Below are 12,438 nucleotides of genomic sequence, written 5' to 3'. Positions count from 1 at the left end.
CTTGTTCCACATCCCTCCTTCACCCACAGTCCCACAAGCAGCCCTTTGCCATCCCCCTGCATTCCCAATCACCACAGGTGTTGTACCAAACCCCACAGAGATGTTTGAAAGGGCAGCAAGGGAAATAAAAGTGAAAATGGAAAACAATCAGGCAGTCAGTTTGAGCCTTTATTTGTTTTACCACTTCCTACCACTTCTATTCCCTTCCCTCTGGGTTTGCTTTTTTTTCCCTTAAGTTTTGAAGCCAGTAAAATCATATTGCAACCTTTCAGGGTCAGAAACTATTACTAATTTCTGGTGGAAAGTGTGGAATTCTGGTGGAAGGTCTCCCTGCCTGTGGCAGAGGGTTGGAACAAGGTGATGTTTAAGGTCTCTTCCAACCCAGACTATTCTGGCATTCAGATATTCCCCCCCATGGATCATTCCCCAGCAGCTTTGTAATTTCTAGGGGTGGTTTTGGAAGCAGAGCTGGTGGCACAAGGTGACAAGACACAAATTGCCTCCTCCATGGAACACCTCTCATCCAAGGAGACGTGTCAGGGTGGCTCAGGATCCCTTCCCACAGCTCAGGAAATGGTGACAAAGGACAGAGATTCCCTGGGTGGTTGCACAAGCTGCCAGCAGCCTCCTGCTCCATCAGCTCCACTCTCTGCTCTCCCACTGCCCAAAACCCTGGGCAGCCCAAGGCTCATCCTTGGCATTTATTTGTCCATAACTCATCCTCACCAGGGATAAGCTCTGCAGCCAGCCCTGCAGGTTAATGCTGGCATAAACTCATTTTCTCCAGCTTTTTCTTGGGGTTTTAAGCACAAATCCTCATCCACAAACTCACATGAGCTGCAGTTATTCCTCCCAAACCCTGTGCATTAAATTTGCCCTGAGCTCAGCCACAGGCAGCTGGGACATGGGGCTGTGGTAAACCATAGCAGCACTTCTGGAACAATATCCCACAATCTTGGAGAGGAAAACACAGATTGTGGCAGGCCTGGGCAATGCAAAATCAGTGATGACAGAGGGAAATTGCAAGTACAACAGGCAGGATGCAGGAATAGAGCAGGGTGGGAGCTGAGCTTGGAGGGAGTGAATTTGTGCATCAAAAAGGCTGTTCTGAAAGGAAGATGGGTGTCAGTCTTCTCTCCCAGGGAACAAGTGACAAAGAAAATGGCCTGAAGTTGCACTGGATGAGGTCTAGATTGCATATTAGGGAAAATTTCTTCACTGGTGACGGGATCACCATCCCTGGAAATGTTTTAAAAACTTGTGGATGTGGCACCTGGGGTGCTTGTGGTGCTGGGTTGATGGTTGGACTCGATGAACTTAGAGGGTTTTTCCCACCTTGAGGGCTCTGGGATTCCTGCTGGCTGAGGGGAAGGGACAGGGAAATTGGGATAAAAAGAAGGCTGCATCCTCCAAAAATTGGAGACACCCCATGGGAATGCCCCATGGCCTCTCCCTTTATTTGAATAAAGCAAAATTACTCCTCTATCTCCTTTTTGCACATAAACCTCTGGTGTTGGTGGATTAATTTTCCTGACACTGACAATTTGGCTTTCCAAAGAAATGGGAAGGGTTGCAATTACTCTGCCTGTTCCCAAAATACTGCAGGATGGGGGCTGCTTTTGCCATTCTTCCTTCTGTGTGTTGAGATCCACACCAGGCTGTCCAAGCCCATCCAACCTGGCCTTGGCTCTTCCCTGACTCTTGGTGGGACTTACTCTTACCAAAGAAGTTCTCAACTTAGCTCAACTTCCAGAGAAACAGAGAAAAATGCATGTTTGAGTCCAGATTTTTTTTCCTGAGGAGGTGTGGAGAGGGGTTGTGTGTGAAATCACAGGAGGAGCGGAGAGGCTCTCTCACAAAGTGCTTTCCCACAGCCTGAATCATCAGTTTCTCCCAGATTCCCCGAAGTTTTGTTGCTTTTGAAAGCCCAGGCTTCCCTCAGCAGTTTGAGCTGTGTGCCTGAGGGATCTGCAGTGATTCATCAGGGAGACAACGAGTCCCAAACAACGCCAAGGTCAAACGCTCCTTAAGGCAAAACTATTTTGTGATGATTTGTAGCCATATCAGGGAAAACAGAGCTCCTCCGTGGCTAAAACAGGCAAATCACAGATGGGGAAGGATTTCTTCTCATCATCAGAGCCCTTCTCAAGCAAGCACCACACGCTTTTACTGTAACAAAATGTAAGTTTTATTCCATGTTATTAGTAATGGATGTGGAATAGCCACAGTAGAGTTGGACTGATGTCCCTTTCCCTTTTGACCAGTGTTTAATTCTCTAACTACAGCCCAGATGTAACATTTACACTGAAAAATACTTACAGATTCAACCTCATACTCCAAAAACTTCTAGTACAAGTACAGTTAGTACATTTAAAAAAAAAAACAAAACAAAAAAAAAAGAAAAACCCACAAAAAACCCCAATCCCAGACACTTTGTAACAGCACAGACTGGTTATGGCCGTGAGTTAAGTTCAAGTATTTCCCAGTGGAATGCAATGCAAGCAAGAAGGTAATCTGGCTTTTGTGGGACATTCCTGGCCCTGAATGGTAAGAAGAGAAATATAAGTGTGGGCACTTCATCTGACCAAGTTTAGCAAGAGAGTCAATGTTTATAATTAGTTCAGCCACAAAGCTAAACCTGTCTTGTGTGTGGACAAAACTGCTACCTGGAGAAAAGACAAAAAGAAAAGCAAAGCATTAATTATTGGCATTTCTTCTGTGGCTGGTGCTCCGCTCTCCAAAGGAATTTCCTCGAGCTGCTGGTTGAGTTAGGGACAATTGTGGTGGGGATTTTGAGAATATTTTGTTGCTCTAACCTTTTCCTGCTCCAGCTGAGAGGATAAAAGAAGGGATTGTTGCTCCTGCCCCAAAGGAGTCATTCCTGCAGAGTCATCGTTGCATTTGGTCACCTTTGTGCAGTGACTCAGGGGAGAAACCCGACATCCTAAAGGGTTTGTAGGTCACAGAGTGGAGGAGGAAGGGGGGAAGTGAGCAGATCAGTCTATATAACAATAAAAATAATAATGATAATAATAGTGTTTTCTGTTCCTAGGGCTGTCTGACCCGTGCTGGCTCCTGTGTGTGGCCCAGATGGATCTGGGAGAACTGGGATCCCTCCTCCCCAGGCTCAGAGGATCACCAGTATCCTCACAGGCAGCTTCCATCCCTCCTCCTGACACCAGAATATTCCTGCTGAGAACACACCCCTGTGCTTGAATCCCTGTCAAAACACTTGGAAAACATGGGAGAGCAGGATCAGCTCCCATTGGGAAGGGATGCTGTGCAGGGAAGTGCTCCAGGCCTGAGGGAGGAGCAGGGCTGGGAGTGGTTACCCCATGTCCCTGCCTGACCAGGGGGTTATTGATCCCCCAAGAGTCTGCCCTGGGTCATCAATACTGCAGTTATTGACTCTGCCTGAGGAAAACAGCCTGTGCATATGAGATGGGAAGAGGATCCAAACCCTCTGCAGCACCCACAGGTCACTCAGAGCCCCCTTGGCTCGCTGTGTGACAATGAAAAGGGGCTTTGAAGGAGGGCAGGGAGATTCTGACTGCACAGCCACACCTCTGGAGAGGGGAGCAGTGCCCAGGCCTGCAGGAGATGAGGTTTGGGGAGGACCAGGGTGCAGGGAGAGGAGAAGGGAGGGAAGGTGGCACAAGTACCAGCACTGCCACACTGCTGGGAAGACACGAGGTGGCTGGTGTTGGTCTAAAGACAGTGAAAAACCACACTAGAAAAGCAGCCCTTGGAGAAAGGTTGAGACTGAAGTGTTCAGCTTAAAGCAGGTTTGAGGGTGAAAACAGTCTCCAAACAGCCAAAACATGCAGAGGTTAAAGGCATGAGACTTCTCCATGGGGTTGCAGACACCCTTCAGGGAGTCATTTGATGGTGGAAAGTTGGCAATAGGATCTGTGGTCCTTTCCCACCCTCCTGCTCTGAACCTGGAACCTCCTCCCATGGGCACTGCTGGGGCAGCAGGTGCAGCCTTGCTGTATAGACTGGCTTTAATGAGTTCAGCAGGTCTGGGTGGTTTTGGTTTAAAATCTGCCCCTCAATTTACCCACAAGGTGTTTGCCAAGATTTTTCCTGGAGCAGTTGCAAGGGAGTCACATTCCTGTCCCTGCTGTGGTGACTCCTGGGGGGATCTGCAGGTCAGCAGGAGCTGGGGGGCAGATCTGAGTCACCAGAAAGTGCTCAGGCCATGAGTGGTGCTGAGGGAGGTGTTGCTGCTAGGGGCAGGAGAAATCCAGAATCCCAAATCCTGCTCTGGGCGGTGCCTTCCAGCATCCTGTGGGAAACACAAGTTTATCTGGGGCTGGGGTGGTGTTGCTCATGGAAAAGGAATCAGAAGAAGCCAGGCAGCATCCAGCCATGGTTACCCTCAGAGTTTCCATCCTTCCCTAGGGATCATGACTTTAAATACACAGTTTCCCATGGGACACAGGGCTGGGAACAAAAGAGAAGTCCCACTGATGTAAAGGACAGCTGCAGTGACCAGGGAATAAATTTCCACCCAGGATCACCTCTCTCTTCTCCCCAGCAGCCTGGGCTGTGGCCCTGCTGGCATTTTTGCAGGTGACAGCAGCCCCTGTGAGCACCCAGCCTCTCCTGCTCTGCCCAGCACACCCCCAGAGCAGAGAGCACCTTCCCAACGTGGGACAAGGACAAACAGAGAAGTTGGATATGGTTGGATATGGTGTGACCTTTCTGAGCCTTTCCTACAAAACTCCCAGCAGAAGGGGATGGATGGATGATGGATGGATGGATGGATGATGGATGGATGGATGATGGATGGATGATGGATGGATGGATGGGTGGATGATGGATGGATGGATGGGTGGATGATGGATGGATGGATGGATGGATGGATGGATGATGGATGGGTGGATGATGGATGGGTGGATGATGGATGGATGGATGGATGATGGATGGATGGATGGATGTCACTGCTGTTTTCTGCTGTGCTGATCCTCCTCCTGGATCCTGTCACCCATTTGTGAGGGGAAAATCCCAAGCTGCAAGAGCAAAGAGCATTCCAGGCATTTTACCAATGCCTGCAGCAGGACCAGGAACCAGCCAGGAAGCGTTCCCCAGACAGCTACACAAAGCTGAATATTTGCTGCTGGATACCTTGTAGGATATTTCTCTGCTTCCCTTTTAATTCTGCTTTTTGTTTTTTTTCAGGGCTGTTCTCTAACACATCACACAGCTCAGCCCAAGTTCCCAGGAGATGAAGAGCGTATCCAAAATCTCTGTTCCCAAGAATGGCCAAAGGGCTGGACACGGGGAACAGGCATCCTCAGGGCCTTTAGGGACTGATCTCAAGGACATGAGAGTGATGTCCAGTGAGAAGCCATGAATATCCCATGGATAAGAAATCTGGCACAGGGACAGTGCAGTGGTCAGGGAGAATTTACTTTTTTTGCAACAGGTTTGATCTTGAAGGCTCTGCCTACCTGGGTTCCCTGTGGTGGGGATGAAACCACGCTCTGGCAAAGAGCTGTAGGAGCCTTGGAGCTCAGCAGCACCCAAAGTACTGTAAGTGCATGAAAACCACCCCTAAAGTCAAGCCCAGCTGAAAAAAAAAATCCTCATAAACTCAGGAAAAACTTCCTGCTCTTGTCCTGGTGCTGTCCCCATTGAAGCCAGATCTTCTGCAAATCCTCCTAGCAAGTTGGGAACCCTCCCAGTTCCCCAGGATGAGACCAGCCCCAGCCCTGGAGCAGCTGGGTTTTCTCAGGGGAGGTGGAAGGCTGTGGAAGGAGCAGAGGGTTGATATTACATTTACACCTACCTCTCTATGTCTACGTTCACACCCATGTTCATACGTGTCTGTATCTACACATGGACACACACACACACACCAGAGACACACTATGCATAGATCTGCCACCTGCCACTATTTATAAGGGTTGGATTAATCAGAAAAACAAATTTGCCAACAGTGCTTTTCCTCGATCAATCAGAAAAACAAATTTCCCGATGCCGATCGTCTAAAATTCAGCAAGTAAAGGAGCCTGAACCCTTTACACTTTTGTTTTCCTGGTTGCATAAAGGCACTTTCAGATGATGTGAAGCAGCAGTTTGTTAAAAACTCTGTAACTGCAACAATTCCCATCACATCTGTAGCAAGTGCTACACAGGCACCAGTAGGATGCAATGTCACTGCTCGCTCCTGCTCCGGAGGGTTTGGAGCAGATTTGCTTTTTGCTTCGACGCAGAGGAAGAGAAGATGAAACTTTCAGCCCTGAGCTGGTTTTAGGTCTCCCTGTGCGAGGCAGCCGCTGTGTTCCTGCCCCAGACCTGCCGTGGGTGCCAGCTCTGGCTCACAGCATCCAAGGCTTTCCTTGGCATCTGCCAGCCCAGGCAGATCAGCTATGAGCCTGCCACGAAGGTCCCTGCAATATGTCAGTGGTTTTCTTACCAAAGGACGGGAAATTAATTTGATTAAGGGTATTTAGTAATTAAACACTGCCTGGCCTGCAGCACTGGAGCCTTGCCATGCTGATCCCTGTCAGCCTCACTTCCCTGCTGAGCCACCAGCAGCTCCTCTTCCCACCACAGCACATTGTCCAGTCTCTGCTGGGGGCTCCGGGGCTGACCAGGGGCTGGGAGGTGTTGGGGTTTGCTGTTACTGGAGACTCCCAGCTGGAGAACACGTTGGAAACAGGGAAGAAATGTCTTTTGTTAACACACTGGAAGACAGCACTGAATCAGTCCGAAACTCCTCTCACTCTCTTGACTCCCCCACAAAAACCGTGCCCTGCGAAACAAACGCGAGATAACGCCGAAAACCAGAAACAACCCGAAATAAAAACCCCGCTCACGCCGCCCTCTCTCCTTCCCGGCAGAGTTATATCCACACAGACGTCTTCCCATCTTTGCTGCTGGAGCTGCCTTTCTCCAGCGAGGCCTTGGGTTTAGCACCTTGTTTCTCCTGGGCGGTGTTGGCCCTGTTCTGCTCCACCACGGTGCCCGCCGAGGCGGGGCTGCTGGTCCGAGAGGGCTGCGTGTTGGCCTGGGTGCTGCTGTAGCTCTGGAAGGCAATGTCCAGCTGCTCCTGGGCCACCCGCAGGTGCTTGTGCAGCGTGGACAGATCCGCCGGCAGGTTCTCGTCCGGGCTGGTGCACTGCTGCTCCTGAGCCACGTTGGCCAAGTTCTGCTCGTGGGCCATCAGGCTGTTGGGGATCTTGGTGGATTTCTCGGATTTGACGACCAGGTTGTACTCGGGAGGGCAGGAGATGTTCTTGGGGTAGGCGTAGTTGTAGGGGGGCTGCCGGAAGCTGTTGATCTTGCGGTTGCGGATGGCGTCGCGGATGGTCCCGAATCCCAGGTGGAACATCTCGCACATGTTGAGCAGCAGGCACAGGCAGCTCACCACGTACATCACCAGCAGGAAGATGGTCTTCTCCGTGGGCCGCGACACGAAGCAATCCACGGTGTGGGGACAAGGGACCCTGTTGCACACGTAATACGCTTCCACCTCGAACCCGTAGAGCAAATACTGCCCTATCAAAAAGCACACCTCGAAGGAAGCCCGGGTGAGCAGCTGGAAGACGTAGATTTTCATCAGTCCCTCCTGCTGGATGCGCCTCCTCCCGTCATGCTTCTGCTGCTCCTTGGGCTTGGCCTTGGCCTTGTCGTGCTCGGCCGCGTCGTCCGAGATCATGGGCTCCTCCTCGTCGGCCTCCATGGCGTCCTCCATGTTGCGCACGGCCTGCCAGTTCAGGGCGAACTGCTTCTTCTTCTTGAAGCCCTTGAACTTCTTCTCCTCCTCGGCCGAGCGGGCGATCCTGTGGATGGCGTAGCCCAGGTACATGACGGAGGGCGTGGAGATCATGATGATCTGGAAGACCCAGAAGCGGACGTGCGAGAGCGGCGCGAAGGCGTCGTAGCAGACGTTGTCGCAGCCCGGCTGCTTGGTGTTGCAGGTGAACTTGCTCTGCTCATCGGAGTAGATGGACTCGCCCCCCACCGCCGTCAGGACGATGCGGAACACGATGAGCACGGTGAGCCAGACCTTCCCCACGAAGGTGGAGTGATTGTGAATCTCTTCTAGCAGGCGGGTGAGGAAGCTCCAGCTCATGTTGGTCATAAGGGCTGCTCAGTTATAACCTGCAGGGAGAGGGGGGAATGAAAACCAGGGCTGTGAGGTCACGTCTTGTGCCAGCAGGAGCAGCAGAGCAGTGAGTGTCCCTCGTGCTGGGCATGGGTGAGGCCACATCTCCAATCCTGGGGTCACTTTTGGGATCCTTGTGACAAGAAAGACTGGAGAGTGTCCAGGGAAGGGAACAGGGCTGGGGATGGGACTGGAGAATTCCTGGGAAAGGGGCTCAGCCTGGAGAAAAGGAGGCTCAGAAGGCTCTTGTGCACATCTCCCAGGAGGGGACACCAGGGGGAGTTTGGGATCTGCTCCAGGAACACGGACAGAAGCAGAGAGAACAGCCTCAATTACCACCAGAGAAAGTTTAGACTGGATATTAGGAAAAATTTCTCCCCTTAAAGGGTGCTAAGGGCTGGAGCAGTGGAGTGCCCTGCTGAAACATCTTTCATTAGCAAACCCAGAAAAATGCAAAGAATCAGTGAAAGAATGGGAATATTTATGTTTACAGGCTGGTGTCCCTTTTAAGTTCCTCTTGAAACAAAGCAAAACAAAACAAAACTTTAATCAAATACAGACTGTTTCAAAAATAAACCTTGAGAAGCTTTCAAGAGAAAACCATGCATTTATTAGACCTGGACAGCTGGGGAGGAAGAGCTCATAAAAAACATTTTGTGTTTAGCTTAACTTGCAGTGGAGCCTCAGCCCGAGTTCCTTGGGTGACCTCAGGCAGCACTGAAGGCAGGAGGCAATTTCACTGCTTGACTGGCACAGATATTGAGAGATGAGAGCAGAAGGGAAAGCACCTGCACCCTAAGAACAGTGGAGAGGAGAAGAGAGGAGAAAAGAGAGGAGAAAAGAGAGGAGAAAAGAGAGGAGAAAAGAGAGGAGAAAAGAGAGGAGAAAAGAGAGGAGAAAAGAGAGGAGAAAAGAGAGGAGAAAAGAGAGGAGAAAAGAGAGGAGAAAAGAGAGGAGAAAAGAGAGGAGAAAAGAGAGGAGAAAAGAGAGGAGAAAAGAGAGGAGAAAAGAGAGGAGAAAAGAGAGGAGAAAAGAGAGGAGAAAAGAGGAGAGAAAAGAGGAGAGAAAAGAGAAGAGAGAAGAGAAGAGAGAAGAATCCATGCTGGGGGCAAAAATCCAGGGAGTAAAAGCATCATAAAATCCCAGAATCCTATAATTTTGGGGGATGTAAGGGACCTTAAAAATCATCTTGTTCCATAGGAAGGGACACTTTCCACTAGAGCAGGTTGCTCCAAGCCCCATCCAGCCTGCCTGGATGATGCTGAGAGCCACGAGCCTGGCCCTGGCAGCACTGCAGACACAAAACTGCTGCAGGATTTCCATGGTGAGAGCAGGAAGGGAAACGTGTCCCGCTCTGTTCTCCACATCCCCCTGTTCTGGAATGCGATTCTGCTCCCACTGCTTCCCAGCACAGGAACCAAGCAGAGCTGGTTTGCTCAGCGCTGGTTTGCTCAGCGCTGCCCCTGTCGAGGGCTCTCGAGAGCAGGCAGATGGAATTTTCTAACCCTGCTATTTCCAGATCAAACAAATCCCCTGTGAACACAAGCCCCCAAGCCTTCACACGCCGGGCTGAGCCTGTGGGAGCGCTCTGCAGATGGTGCTGGGCTTGTGCTGGGGAAACTGAGGCAGGGAGGGCACAAACAGCTGGGTCAGGAGCCAGGAGAGGTGGGGAAATTCTCCTCTCTCCCCCTGTCCTGCCCCAAAAGTGGTGCCTTGATCAGTGCAACTGTGCAGGTGGGACAATTCAGCCACTGCAGGACATGGAAAGTGATGCCCACTGAGATGTTCTTTATTTATTGAGGAAATTTGGTTTATTCAAGGGTGAGATGGGGAAGTTCCCTCTTTGAGTACTGCATTTGTGTTTTTTTTCTTCCTTACAGCGGGTACACCCTAAGGGGTCTTTAACTCTTCCTCTGTTGTGTTCACATTCAGATCAGGGCAAACTGGGGTGTGAAATGATTTGCAGAATTCACCCAGGCACTCAGCCAAGCTCCAGCTGACAGGGGCTGGGAAGGGAAGACCCTGCTGGGTGTGGGGCATGGTGCATCTGTCTGTGGAGCATCCGGGTGTGCAGCCCCACCTCACTGGCCCCATGCAGGTGTCCAGCCCCCATCTACACCCCAAATTAGCTGCAAGCCCCAAATTGTTCTTAAAAATGCACTTTGAATGTCCTGTAGAGCAGTTCATCCAAAATTCAGTGCTGCCCTGGAGGGTTTCTGGGATAATTCACCATTTTGCAAATGTTACCCATGGACACAATGCACCTCCCAGGAGCCCTTTGTGGGGGTCTGACCAAGGTTGTGACAGCTTTTGGAGTCAATATTCAAGTTTTGAACTGGTATTTGTCAGGGTTGTGAGCAAAGCACCCCCTGTCTCATTGTAGAGGGGAGATCCCAATTAACTGCTCCCAAATCTCCTGAGCCAAGGGAAAGGAAAGAAACTGTAAAATAACAAGGGATGGGTTGTTGATTTGAGAAAATCATCCCTGGCTACCACCCTGAGCTGTGGGTGCTGCCCCTGCAGCTCAGCCCTCTGTGCACATCTGGATCTGCAGGAACATCTGCAGGAAGCAGCAACGAGCTGTTCCTGCACCCCAGGACCCCTCTGTGTGGGGTCACACCTTGGGATTGTCCCTCCTGGAACTGTGAGAGCAGGAGTTGAAGGAAACGAGCTAAAAATGAGCTAAAACTCCCTCCCTACAAATCAGTTTGGTTCAGCTTCCAGTGGGGTTTGGGACTCCCTGGCAACAAAGATTAAACTGTGGGATTTCAATGCTTTTAATTGCCTGGGTGGGGGTTTAGTGCACCATGATGGTTTGGAATCAATTCTAAATAAAACAGGCTTCCAAGGAAAGGCTTGAATAGATTGGCACTAGGAAAAGGCTGTGTCTCCTCTCCCCACAATCCCAACCATTAAAGCACAGAACATGGATTTTTGCTTCTCCCCACCTGCTACAGACCCAGCTCCTCTGTGCAGTGTGAAAGTTAAAAAAACCCCCAAACATCTGGGTGGATCCACAGATGGATTAGATGAGGTGGTTCATGCAGCTCAATTATCCCTGAGAAAGGATTCCCCATCCCTGTGGCTGTGACATCCATCCATTCATCCATCCACCATCACAATCCACCTCCAGAGGTGACACACAGAGTAGGAATCACACACAGGCTGCAAGCTTCACTCTGAAACAGCTACAAAGGAGGGGCTGCACTGCTCAAACCAACTCCCAAAGTATCCAAAACTGTGTCACCAGCACAGGAATGAGCTCCCAAAACCCACTGAGCCTTCCACAGCTGGGGGAACTGGGAAAACTTTAAAAACTGAGTCTAAAATATGCCAAAGAATAATAATAATAATTTATATATATATATATATATATGAATCAGTGCTAGCTGGATGCCCTTCCATTCTGCACTCTTCTCGCTCCGCTGCCTGAATTGCAGGGAAAATTAAAAAAAAAAAAAAAAAAATCTACTTACAGAGACATGATGCTTCTCGCGGTGGTTTTCCCTCCTCCACCGACATCCCCGTGCCTCCGATCCCCCCTCCTCGCCCTGGATAAAGCCCCGCAGGCTCGCTCCAGCCGTGCTCCAGCGCTTGGGATGTATTTAAGGCGCTGCCAGACCCCGCCTTTGCTGCCTGTGCCCACCCTCCTGCCCCTCGCCAAGCCTCGGGACAAGCTGGGAAGGTGCTCTACAGACACACCAGGCGAGAGAAAAGCACGGGATTTAAATCCAAACAAGCCGCCGGGGCTGGTTTTAGGAGCGCTGCCTGGAATTTGGGATTTTGTGTCGGTCGGGAGTGAATTAATAGCATCAATGGCACTGGGAACAGATTTGTGAGAGCATGACTAACAGGGAACATGTGGAAAACACATTCTGGCAGAAATTCCTTGCCTGTTGGGGGTGAAAAAATATTTAAAAAAAATAAAATTAAAAGAAGGGAAAGCTCACTGGTGGGAAAAAAGTGCTGCTTTGCTGTACTGCCAGGAGAAGCTGTCCCTGAAGGAGGTGGTTCCCCTTTCTCCAAGCTGGTGGAAGGATTTTGAGCACCCACAGAAGCTTTCTGCCCTCCTTGCAGCTGCAGGAAGGAGCAGCAAGGATGGGGATGCACAGGAAGAAAAGCTCCTGAGAACCCTGCAGGTGCAAGGATCGCCTGCTCCATCCCTGAGGAGCTGAGATGGAAAGGGAGAATCAGGACAGAAAATCCACCCAAGGGCATGGAAGGGATCAGATCTCTGAGGGTAGAAAGATCTGGGGGTGAGGGGGTGTTGGAAACCATGTGGTTTATCAGAAACTTTTATCCCTGGTGCTGACAAAGCA

The 12,438-nt window shown here is 50.5% G+C and overlaps 1 protein-coding gene across 3 annotated transcripts in view; it reads right to left on the bottom strand.

Annotated features, from left to right (window-relative positions):
- Nucleotides 1–6,289: 6,289 nt before the first annotated feature.
- Nucleotides 6,290–12,438, bottom strand: part of GJC2 (gap junction protein gamma 2) — a 34,387-nt gene continuing 28,238 nt past the window's right edge. For 2 of the 3 annotated variants that reach the window (XM_033068556.2, XM_033068572.2), the window contains one exon: nt 6,290–8,115. In XM_033068556.2, coding sequence (XP_032924447.1) covers nt 6,854–8,095 — 1,242 coding nt within the window. In that variant the 5' untranslated portion in view covers nt 8,096–8,115 and the 3' untranslated portion in view covers nt 6,290–6,853. Of the gene's footprint in view, nt 8,116–11,595; nt 11,681–12,438 lie in introns of those variants that run through there. The other variant, XM_033068564.2, reaches the window with a different exon arrangement.

This window comes from Catharus ustulatus, chromosome 1 (assembly GCF_009819885.2).
Source record: "Catharus ustulatus isolate bCatUst1 chromosome 1, bCatUst1.pri.v2, whole genome shotgun sequence".
NCBI lineage: Eukaryota > Metazoa > Chordata > Aves > Passeriformes > Turdidae > Catharus > Catharus ustulatus.
This window is presented reverse-complemented; position numbering and strand designations above follow the sequence as displayed.